The sequence below is a fragment of the Meles meles genome, chromosome 3, assembly GCF_922984935.1.
Source record: "Meles meles chromosome 3, mMelMel3.1 paternal haplotype, whole genome shotgun sequence".
NCBI lineage: Eukaryota > Metazoa > Chordata > Mammalia > Carnivora > Mustelidae > Meles > Meles meles.
Window position 1 is genome coordinate 44,966,062 of NC_060068.1, and position 12,605 is coordinate 44,978,666.

Genomic DNA, 12,605 nt, shown 5'->3' on the forward strand with positions numbered 1-12,605 from the left:
CCCTTCGACTGTTCAGACTATGTTTCAGGGGATGAGGCAGTTGCAGAGCCTAGAGAAGACCCGGTTATCCTGCGAAGGGTGCGCAGAGCCCAAAGCGGGGCGAGTGGAGGCGGGGCCTGCCTCTTCTCGATTCCCCATGGGCGGGGGGAGGAGCCAAGTGGTCCCCCCCCCCCCCCCCCCCGTGCACCTGTCGGTCTGGCATCCCCACTTGGTGCTGGAGTCCAGACGAGAACCCAAAAACAGATCACAGAGGGGGAAGCAAAGCCCTTTTCTCAAAATCCCTGGAAAACATGTGCCAGATAAATATATGACCTCAGTTATAAACAGCCATGTTCCCTTTAGAATCAGAAGCAACCGTTTAGCTTTATTAGGCACCACAGACACATCAAAGCAGAAGGCCCTGTGCTCGGCAACTTGGAGTCCTGCCTGTGGCTATTTATTTCCTTTCTTTTTTCTTTTTTAGTTTTTAAACATGAAGCCCTTATAAAGGAAAAGAAAAAAAAAAAAAGAGGGAAGGGGGGGGCTTTCTCCCCCTTATAGGTTAAAGGCTGCACAGATCTGGCCGCCCTCCGAAGGTCTCCAGTTCAAAAGGAACCCATTTGGGCAGCGTGTGACTCACTGCCTTGGTTTCTCGTGCAGTTAAAGTTCATTAAATAATGGTTTTGGTGCAAGAGTGCATGACGGTGTTCGGTTACACGGCCGTGTGCAGGCTCTAGAGCAGCCCCGTTTCTGTCATGAAACTTTGATGAAACTCGGAGCTAGAAAATGAGCCAACACTGTGCTTGTACCCATTCGGGGAGAGATCACGGGCTGGCTCTGTCATGAGCACCCAGGGAGCCCTTGAGGCAAACTCTAAATCGGGGGAAGCAATAAGCCCCCAAGAGGAAGGTGGGCAAGTCAGTAAGTCAGTCACCTGTCTGTCAGTCTTGAGTGGATTTTACAGCTCCCCCTCCCAGGACGGCGCTTAAACGTCTAGATCTCTCTGCGGATCTGTTTTCGATTACTTCGGATCACTCTAAAACGAACTACAAAAACACAATTAAAAAAAAAAAAAACTGGCATCCATCACCAGTGACCACGTCCAAGAGTAAGAAAATAGAAAAGTTGGACCCTGAAGAGCCAGCTTCATTTTTATTGTACATGAATGTCCTCTTCACGAAGAGTCAGCTGGTTTAGATTCATTCTGTTATGATTTGTAATATCTAAATGGAATTTTCTTCAAAGCGCCCTTGATTGATTGACCCTTCGCTGAACGTTTTGTTTTTATTTTGAGGCTGACAATAATGTTTGTTGGCATGTGTTCTGCTTCGACTGCGTTGGGACGCCACGGAGCTATCTTTATGAGTCATCCAACCACAATACTAAATACATGTCAGCAAAGGAAATATTATCTGAAAAGGGAAAAATCCCTTTGATGTGCTTCAACATGCAGAGATTTCTGCGAGCTTTGGAAGCTCTGCCCGCTTGTAAGGAACGGTGTACGCTTACACTTTTTTTTTTCCTTCTTTTTCTTTTTTCTCCCCCCCTCTCGGCCTACTCAGTGCCTCAGAAGACCACCCATCGCTCGAAAACAGTTCTGCTCTTTCAGCGGCAAAGTGTGTCATTTGGTTTTAGCACATTCATTTGCCGGGCGCTGTGTTTATATTAAGGGAAGCCAAACCGAGAGATGAAATGTTACAAGGGTGAAGTACAAAGTCGACTCAATTTTTCTCAAGTTAGGAGATGCCAGTGATTTATAGCTCGGCTCCAATTTTGATTTTTTTTATGTAGCAGTGGAAAGAATTAATAAAATGCACAGCTCTCGGAGTTGCGGGAGGGAGAAAGGGTGTAGTGAGGTCCGGGAGACTGGCTGGAGTTTTTGTCAGATATTCATAGAATGTTGGGAAAAACATTCTGCTTAGCTAGCAGTGCCCTCGTGAGACAGAATGGCAGCAAGGAAGGAAAATAACAAGATAAATGAAATTTTTGCAGCTGCGAGTAAAATATTGAGAATCTGCACTTTTTTTTATTGATCTTTATGATTCTATTGCCAAGAGCCACTTTGCGGTGACGAAGTATGTTGACAAGTGCATATCTCACTGCCGTGAAAAATGTGGTGAAGGATTCGCCTGATGTCTGCAGTGTTATACAAGGAACAAATTGCCATGCTACAGCCAATTCCTTACCGATAGGCTAAATTTAAGGCCCACCAACCCTAAACTCTTTTATCTTGAACTTGAGGCTCGTATGTATAGCCATTCTTCATGGAGGAAACCGGTCACGGTCTCCTCATTTTTTTCTTTCTTTCTTTCTTTCTTTCTTCTTCTTCTTTTTTTTTTAGTCTGTGAGTTTTTCTTTACAGTACCGAAGCCGTTATGAAAAATGTTTATTTCTCGGTGCATTCACTCTATCATTTCAGAAGGTAATCTTTCAGCCGGAGTCAAGTGCTCCCCTTGTATTTATTGAATTTCCATTCATTCCCCGTAAGAGGGGTTCTCTTTTCTCTTGTATCAAACTTTAGGAGACAGGCAACGGGGAAGATTTTTTTTTTTTTTTTTTAACCTCCCTCAGTCTTTCGATCCCAGAGCTGCTTCATTTTACTGCAAATCTGGGGACTCCCAATGCCGAGTGGTGAACATGTGCCATGGTTTTCCTTCAAATCAGAAATCAGTAGTATTAGTTTATGTAAGAGGGTGAGGCACCAGTGTCTGCGATTTGCCAAGAGACAGAATTTTCTCATTAGTGTGAGCTGGGATTTTTTTTTTTTTAATGAGCCCTAGCTTTCTGTTCTCTCCTGGGCCCCGTATCTGTCTCTTCAGCCCCAGTGTGCTGTGGAGGGACAGTGTGGAAATAAACTGAAAGGTGTTTATTGCTCTGGGGTGCAGGCTCTACTTGGTTGCTGGGAATGATAAGGTGGGGTGTGCAGATTTTATTACAAACAAACTGTTTAGATGGAGCTGGGCAGAACTTTTTCGGGGCCGATAACAATGTACCTCTGACTAAGCTGGGTTTTCTTTTGTTTTGAATAGGTCGAATATATTCTACCGAGCCTGTATAGATATCCCCAGGGGCACCGAGCTTCTGGTGTGGTACAATGACAGCTATACGTCTTTCTTTGGGATCCCCTTACAATGCATTGCGCAGGATGAAAACTGTAAGAATTTATTTTAGCTCTGAATTCACCTCTCACAATACCTCTTTCTGAAAGCTAATGTCTTAAGAGTGTTGCTTGAGACTCCTGTCATACGGTTCGCTTTGATGCGTGTTGCAAATGTGCACGAGTCTGTCCCCTCGATTTCTCTTTCCCTCTGTTGTCCTTTGCTTTCTCACAGGGCGTCTCAACTTCCCACAGGCCTGTCCTTGCTTCACCTGTTGACGATTCCACAACCATTGTCAGAGTTTTGAATGATCTCTGGCAGCAAGGCGAAGGCCACCGGTGTTTATTGAGTACCTACTGTGTGTCTGGTTTCCTGCTTGCCTAGTGAGGTGACCAGAGTAGCATGAGGTACAGCTCCTGCTCTCAAGCGATGCACCGTCCGGCCAGAAGCACGCTATAGGCGAAAATGAAATAATGAGAAGACGGTGCTATGTAATGAGGAGAAAAAGCCCTCTGGTTAATGGGGTGTACCTCCTCCTAAGTAGTCCTTGGAGTGAGAAACAGTAGCAAAAATTGTAGACCTATCCCTGAGGAATTTGTCTCCCTAAGTGTTTTAGTCTAAAACAAACCACATAATGTTCTTCTAGCTCTATGACCATGGCCATCGTTATGTCTAAAAAAAAATTTCTACCATCCAGGCAAATTCAAAACTTGAAGCCATTTCTACTCAAATTTGTATTTATGTTTTATCAATTTTGGGGAAAATATTTGAAGGTGATTTCCAGGATTTGGAAGAGAATGAGGTCATTCTGAGGGGTTTCCAGTGAGAAACATTTGTTTCGGTGATATCATTTTTTTCTCCTTGGCCCCAAACTGCCAAGGGATAATTGTGATAAGCTAATAATTTGGGATTATGTAACAGAAAAAGATGGAGAGAGAACAGCTCTCTTGAACAAATTTCATTTAGAAAAAGAAGTGTTATTTTTCCTTTTCCACTGACTTTCTCCCTCACAGACACACACGCACACACACACACAATCTAAAATCTAAAAAAAGTGTTCATGTTATTCCTGAGGAAAATGCAACAATTAGAGACATTTCTTTCCCACATTGTCCTTATGTTCTTTGCGAAAAAATAGAACCCTCAAAAAGCGTGTTCCTGTCAGCTTTCCCTTTCTCCTTTACCCTAACCCCAAACCGAATTTAAATCAAAGAAAGGAATCTTCAGACATTCAGTACCTTACTCTTGCTTCTCAAGAAATTCTTTTCTGCAGTCATGCTCTGAGGGAGTGTCTGAGGGAGTGCCTGTTTCCGTGGAGGCAGATCTCAGTGTTGGACATGCGTGTGTGGTGGGTGTTAGACGCAGCTATGCACATGTGACCAGTACATGCCATCTCCCCACGTCCCCAGGCCCTTGCTGTCCTCACACTAGATCACAGTCCTTGTATGGAAAGTATCTGGCCCCCTGACCTGCTGACATGGGCCTATCTCCTGAACCTTGATGTACCCTCACCTTCTGGAGTACAGAGTTGATCTGTAGGCATGTCCAAAATCCTGTAAGGTCTTCTGTTTCCTCTAACAAAACTCACTACAGATCTGAAGACTGTATTATTATAGTTTATGAGTTGTGTAATACATCTTACTTATTGTGGTGTGCATGTCCAGAAGTGTCTGAGAATAAGCCTGTCAAAGCCTCGAGCTCAGATGGACATTGCTCGGAGCCCAAGGATGTGTTCGTCCAGTGCTCAGGTGTTTATCGGACACCTGCTGTGGGCCCGTGTGTCTTTATAAGGTCCTGCAGACACAGCAGCCAAGAATTCCCGCCCTCATGCAGCTTACATTCTAGTGGAGGGAGACAGATTAATACATGACTAAAGAAGTAGGTACATACATTGTTTGTTAGGTGGTAATGCTTTGTAGAGAAATGAAAGAGAAGCAGAAAGAAAGAGAGGAGGCATGCCAGGAGTCAGGAGTTGTGGCTTTTCAGAGTGATGAGGGTAGGCCCCACTGGGAATGTGGCCTGGGGGTTGAGATCTGAGGAGGGGAAGGGTCAGCCACCTGTTGTTTGGAAGAAGGGTGAGATGAAAAGGGTAGAGGCCCCACGATGGGGATGTCCCCGGCCTGTTGGAAGAGTGTTCCCAGGGTCAGCAAGGGTGTTTTGGAGCAAGTGAGGTGAGAAGGTCACTTAGATATCAGGTGGGGCATGAGCAAGGACCCCCTGCAGAAGCCTGGCCTTTCCTCAGTATGGGCCATGCAGCAGAGTTTAAGTTTTGAGCAGGAGAGTGCTGTGTTCCAGCTGCCATTGTTAAGAGGATAACTCTGGCCACTGATTGGAGACCAGACAGTAAGGCCTGGGGGTGGAGCAGGGAATCCAGTTCCAGGCTCTTGCAGGAATCCAGGGGGAGAGATGATGGTGGTGGTTTGGACCAGGGTAGACATGGTGGAGACGGTGAGAAGGAGCTGGATTCTGGATGCATTTTGAAAGTAAAGCGTTTGCTGACACGTTAGGTGTTGAATGAGAAAGGAGTCAAGGATCACTCTAGGGCTTTGGTCTGAGGAACTGGAAGGATGGAATGGCCGCTCACTGAGTTATGAGGGAGAAATGGAAACCAGCATGGAAATGACTTCTTGGGGAATGCATTTCTTACCCTGATGTGATCTCCGAGGTGGAAGCCATGCATTTGCCACCTTGCTTCCACTTCGTGATGCTGTTACATAGGATCGGGCTGGAGGAACTGGGGGTCTTGTGTGCCATTCACAGCCACCTGACAGTAGGTGTTCAAGAGCGTACCATCTGGTCCTTGGATTCAGTGCTGAAGTGCCAACAAAAGGGTATTTTCTGGAAATACCAGATGCTTTGCCTTTTAATCCTCTCTCCTAGTCTCCAACTGCTTAAAGCACTCTTGAGGTTGCTGATTATTGAATTCCATTAACTCTCCCAGGGTTTCTGTTGTATCATTTAGCACCTGAAATCCTTGGAAGAAAAACTGAAAAACCGCAGCGGCTCAAAGTACTGTGGATTCAGGAGGTAGACCAAGCGGTTCTTTTGCATGGAGTTCCGAGCTCACAGTCAGGGTGGAGGGAAGTTTAAAGAAAATGAAGTCATTGATGAAAATGCTCCATGGTGACAATCTCCCCTTCCCCCTGAGGGTATTACAGGAATTTTATTTCAGTTCCTGTCTCCAAGTCATATATCTGTCATGTGATTGGCCACCCAAGAAACCGGCGGAAAGCTTCATCAGATAGCGTAGGGGAGATATATGACTTTAACTCTATGATGGATTCTCATTCCACGGGATTCGCGGAGAGCGCCGGGAATGCTTTATAATGTGGGTTCCTTCTTCTGCACACAGAAAATACTCGGTGTGATTTAAAATCACAAATGTGTGAAAGGGCATGGACAGATAATTTAACAGATAGCCTTCCACAGCCCTGAGTAATTTAAATCATCTCAACTGGATTAGCAATTCTAAGACAATTTTTATCCCACTGAGCTAGCCACAAAATAAATCAGGTACCTTAAAAAAAGAGGCTTCTGGATACCAGAGACTTAGGTGACAAAATGCCTCAGCAGAGCCTCCTTGTCGGGCCACAGACACGCACCAATTAATAAGCGCCTCCCGGAACAGTCTGGAGACTTTTGTCGCCATTATTTGAAGGGATGAAACATCTCGCCCCGTAGTTTCCTTTGTTAACAAAATGGTTACGTGGCCCAGGACACTCAAGGGAAATGTGATTTTACTTAGCGAATAATACTTCCTGAGCGTTTTCACGTCTTAAAAGATCATTTTCCTCCCGTGGTCCTTTCAACGACGCAAGTACACGTTTCCTCCTGAGCGGGTGCGGTGGGCTGAGGCTCGAGTGACGTCCCCTCCGGGGGCGCCCGTGAAACAGTGGGTGCCCTCAAGGGCCCAGCCAAGCCCCTGAAAGCTGCGGGGCTTCACAGAAAAGGCAGCGTTTCACACAGACCTTGGGGTTCTGGAAGCAATTCCTCTGTTATTTTCTTTTTTAAAAAACCGGGGTTGTAAATGTAATAGAGCTCCAAGGAGAGAGCCGCTCCATCCACCGTGGGCCTTTCAGAAGAGCCCGAAGGAAAGCCTGTGTCGACAGATTGCCTCCGTGAGGAGGAACGAGGCTCCCCAGAGCTTCCGGTGGGGGATTAGCTCCCACCGAGTGTAAAGACCATAGTGTGTTCATATTCATTTCAGAGGAAATTAAAAAAAAAAAATGGAATAAATGTTCGACAAGTCTCCCTGCTGCTCTTTCTGCCTTGGCCTGTGACACCGAGGTAGCGGAATGTGGACCTCTTCGTCCCTGTGGTGGTTCCCACAATGACATCAGCGCTGCCTCTTTCTCTCGATTATACAGAGCAGGAAACAAAGAGGGGTTCTTCTGCATAGGGCCCCTCACTCCTGCAGTCCGGCCGACAGGGAGGAGCTAGGCCCAGGCTCAGGTCTTACGTCTGGAAGTTGGAGAAGCTTACAGTATTGTTGGGTCGAGCACTGGGATGAGGAGCCCTGGAATGACAGGCTCAGGCCCTGTCCTCAAGTCTAGAAGAAGGCACGCGAGCACACAGCAACACAGCAAACACAGTGCAGGAACCTGGTGACGTGGCCGTGGGCATGAGGCCAAGCTGAGGGGGATTGAGCCAAGCGCTAGTATAGTTGGGAGGAGTCCAGGTTCTAGGCCCCTTGTGTACCGTGTGAAGTTGGGATTGCCCTTCTTCAGTAAGTCCAAGGACTGGAAGTTACTGTTCCATCCCTGACTGAGGACCTGAAAAAGACTCCCCACCCTCCAGGAAGCCAAGGAGCTATCTCAGGGAAGAACAGAGTGCTGCTCTGTAAAAACCAGCCCTGGCCCTTGCGGTGTCATGGGGCTGGATTTTGTACTGCCTGCCGGCTATAGAAACCTTGGGCCAACAAACAAACAAAGATCGGTGCAGAGCTGCAGAAACCTGTAGGGTGCTAGGAGAAGTGAAGAGAAACCACCCCATAGGGATGCCTCTGTATCTGCAGGGACTCCCAGCAGAAGACGGCACCACTGGGAAAGCACCCACAGCAAGAAATGACCAAAACACACAGGCATATCCACTGTCGTGAAGGATTTGATCTCTCTGGGTGCTTGGGAATGCCGAGGTGTGCTACCTAGATTGCAACCTTGTTATTAGCTCGAGGCACTCATTCCCCCAGTTTGTGGGAGAATAAGGGGCTTTCAGCTAGCAGATGAGTTTGTCTCCAGGAATTACCTTCTGTCTAAGAGAGCATCTCTGCCCTCAGCCGTGCTCCCCTTCCATGTGGCCCATGTCCATGGCCGGTCGATGTAGGGGCTACTAAGGACTGCTTCACCTGTCCCAGAGCAGAGAACTGGGAAGTACCTCCCTAGCTCCGGAGCTGTCCATCTCCTCCATGGACATGGTCCTCCTGCCCTCAGAACTGCAAATCTCCATTTCAGAGTCTTTTCCCCAGCTACCCGACTTAGGTATTCCCAGATTTGCATTTCCAATCCAGATCTCTCTACTGAGCCCCATAAACTTGTCCACTTATCTACTCTACCTCTGCATTTGGTGTCTCGCCAGAGTGTCCAGCTCAGCATGTACAACTGAAATCATTCTGCTTCTCTCCCAGTTCAGTAGCTCACCCCCATTCATCCAGTTCTTTCTAGAAACTCCAACACCTCACTCTCACTCACCCTTCTCTCCAGTCAGTTACAAAGCCCTGTTGATTGGATATTCTTAAGTGCATTTCTTTTCACCTCTTCTGCTATCCCTCGGTCAACGTGAGCATCAGCTTTGGCACGGACCAATGCAGTAGTCTCCAGCACGTCGCATTTTCCCCGGTGGCATCACAGCAGCCCAAGTGAAGTCTCATTGATTTGCTTATTTTATTGTTTCAGCTCATTCATATGCTTTGTTGCTAGGGAATTTGGTTCCATAGATCAAAATCCAGAAAGTACTGTGGACATATAAATCCCCTTAGAAGTCAGTTGATAGATAACCAGATCTTCTTCCAGACATTTGTGTGTGTGTGTGTGTGTGTGCGCGCGCGCGCGCGCGCGCACACACGCGCACCTTCTCTATTAGATCATATTCTCCCTCACTTTCTCTGGCTCTCGCTCTTCTCCTTGCCCTTTTCTGCAGATAGTAATGTACTATATACATTGTTCTGCACCTCACTTTTTCATGTAACAGTGTAGAGTGGTGATGCATTTAGAGCATAAATCTCATCACCTCATACCCTCATTTAAAACCCTTTCTTGGCTTGCCGTTACTCTTATAATGAATCCCCAGTTCTTCAGTACAATAGCCCATGGGCCGTATAGAGTCTCCAGAAAGTATTTTGTGTGGCTCCCATCATGCTTGACAGAATGAGAATTTGAGCGTTGTTGGACTGGCCATGCCCCATTCAGTTTGTTACAGACCCTACATCCTCTCTTGAACTCCTTCCCCGCTCAGCATCCACACAGACACTATGGCTGAACTGCCCACATTTCATCTTCTTGCATTGTCTTTTTTTCTCCTTCCCACCTGACACCTGCACGCCCTGTAGGACTCACATTCAAGGTCACTGCCTTAGGGAAGCTGCCCCTCACACTGCGTTTGTAGCCACAGAAGTGATATGCTTTCTAGGTACCTCTTTGTTTCTCTCATAACATGTATCATGCTTGTGGCAACACACATACGTTGTTCCCATTTTGTTCTTTCTGAACCTGGGAGATGCCTTGCAGTGAATGGTGATAGTTCATGGAGCAACCTGCAATTAATGGCATTTTAGATTTGATGAAACAGAGAAAGTACTTATCTGTAAAGACTCTGTTTGATATCTGTGTCTCTCACTGGAGTGTAAGTGGCATGAGGCCAGGGGCTGGGGCTCCCTTATCACTGGAACCGGCAGCACCGGGGTGTCAGGCACCGAACAGACGCTCACTGGGTATTTGTGGGCTGAATGAATGGACAAAGGGTTGTTTTAGGGATTCGGCATTTGCCGTTCCCAGTCTTTTCATTTGCCTGGGTTGGAGGAGTTCATGTTGTTCCTTGACACTAGATGGATCCTTTAGGCCTTTGAGAGTTTGCTCTCTACTTTTCCATCTTTGTCTGGTAAGCGGAAGAGACTGTACTAGCCGGGTGTGTCTTTGTGTAGAAAGCACTTCATTGTCAGGTCACTTTGGTTAGTCACCTCTGGGTGTCTTGCATTTGTCTGAATGGGCTGTCCCCTCTCTGAAAAGGTCCTGTGTCTTGTAAACACTTTGAATTGTCGTAGGCAGCAGTGAGGCTGCCTTTCAGGAAGAACAGCTTTCAGTGTCCTTTAAGTCCTGCTTTAAAAAGCTATACTTCGGGGCGCCTGGGGCACCTGGATGGATCAATCAGTTAAACATCAGCCTTCAGCTCAGGTCATGATGCCAGGGTCCTGGGATTGAGTCCCAAATTGGGCTCCCTGCTCAGTGGGGAGCCTGCTTCTCCCTCTCTGCCTGCTGCTTCCCCTGCTTGTGTTCTCTCTCTCTCTCTAATAAATAAATAAAATCTTTTTAAAAATAAATAAAAAATGAAAAGCTATCCTCCCTCGATTTCTAGGGTCTTATGGAAATGTGTAGAAGCTCTGCAGGACAGTTTAGAGCTCAGATTCATTGCTATTGTTCCCGTCCTTACTTTTTCTTCTCTCTGTATTACATACACATTTCATTCAGCAGGATTGAATTGAGTCATACTTAGAGTAAAGGAGCATATACCAAAAAGGGAGTAGTGTCTCATTGTTGCTACTTAAAGTATAAAAGCATATTACCTCTGCTCTCAGGCATCACAGAGAAGGCAGTAACGAGACAGAGCATAATTTAATTCCAGCCATCTGCACCGCTATTGCCTGATACTCTTACTACCTCGGATCCCATATATCCCAGATTATTATACAAACTGGTGTAAATTCTTCTTTATTACCATGTTGACATTGATCATTAAAGTTAAATTCATTTGCCCACCAATTCTCATGCTTCGTATAAAGGGGATGTGACCTTAACCATTTTTGTGAAAATTAATTTATTAGGTTATTTTTCAGGAGAGGTGAGAAGTCAGAATTTACAATCTATACGTAAAGTCGCCTTTGCGTTAATTTCCCCCAAAGGCATTATATTCCTCTTCCCATGGCGAAGCTTCTGGCCGGTGAACCTGCACTCGTGCATGCTGGTGGTATCCTCATTCAACGATCTTTCCACCGTGCCTTCCTGTTGGTCTGGTGCTTACCACCTTGCAAGAGCTTCGTGTTGCCTGAAAATGCGTGGGTTCCCCTGTAATTTGTCGCTTCTGGATTAGTTATAAGCAGGCAACACAAAACGGGTTCTGCCCTGATCTCTGACGATGCTGCTGTTACCTTTTGCTAGGAAAGGACTAAGCCCCTGTGTCAAATATCCCTCCTTACCTTTCAATGCCGATTTTGAGAGTAGTAGTCTGTGTGCAATGATTTTTTATTTTTGGAAGCCTAAAATGTGTGGACAGATTTCATATTGATTATACACTTTTGCCTCAGAGGTCAAAATTACCTGTAAATATTTACCTATAAGATAAAGATAGACACACACGAACGTGTACATGGGTGTGTAAAGGTGTATATATAGCATGTATGTGTATATGACATAGATGTTTATAGGCTATAGTTACACACACACACACACAGAAAACACTGTACTAGCCAAAAAATGTTCCTTTTATTTTTGAAACACAGCTGGTGAGCAGTGACAAGACACAAGTGTGGCCAGGAAAAAAAAATGCCTTGTAAGTTAGAAGGCTAAAGATTCCAGCTCAGCTGTCTTTAACTGCCTGTGTGACCCTGGGCAGATGCCAGTATTGGACCTTCTGGGGCTTCAGCTTTTTTGATTCTTAAGAAGAGAGGTTTGGTTTAGATCCGTGATTCTCAAACCTGATGGTCCATGAGAAGCACTTGGGGGAGTTTCTAAAAGTTCAGATATCCAGGTCCTATCAAGAGAGTCTGATTGATTGATTGATTTTTGACAGAGGAAGAGAGACAGCGAGAGAGGGAATACAAGAAGGGGGAGTGGGAGAGGGAGAAGCAGACTCCTTGCTGAGCAGGGAGCCTGATGCAGGGCTCCATCCCAGCACTCTGGGATCATGACCTGAGCCAAAGGCAGACGTCTAACAACTGAGCCACACAGGCACCCCTGATTTAATTTTTTAAGAGCCTCTGCTGCGAGTATAAATGTGCATTCTGCTGCACAGACCCTAGGGTCTCCCCAGGCCTGCCAGTCTCTCGCTTTCTTTTCCCTTCCCAAGACAGGATGGGCCGTGCTGCCAGAGCCCCATAAACAGAGCTGTTCCTTTTGGTGGATTTGTATCATAGCTGTGATTCTACAGAACATTCTCTGCGTGGGAGAGTCCTTAATGGCAACACGGTATCCACTCACTCTCCACTGAGAATGGCACCTCCCTGTCCACCCAAACACGGAGCCTCCTGGTAGTCACTGTCCACCACCCCTCGCTCTTTGCTGTTGAACTCGCTTGAGTTTGCTTGCTACATAGGCATCTCTG

At 46.3% G+C, this 12,605-nt stretch overlaps 1 protein-coding gene across 1 annotated transcript in view; it reads left to right on the forward strand.

Moving 5' to 3' along the window:
- The window catches only part of PRDM6 (PR/SET domain 6), a 101,765-nt gene that overhangs the window by 70,897 nt on the left and 18,263 nt on the right, over positions 1–12,605 (forward strand). The window contains exon 5 of the mRNA XM_046000422.1: positions 3,009–3,133. Coding sequence (XP_045856378.1) covers positions 3,009–3,133 — 125 coding nt within the window. The remainder of the gene's footprint in view (positions 1–3,008; positions 3,134–12,605) is intronic.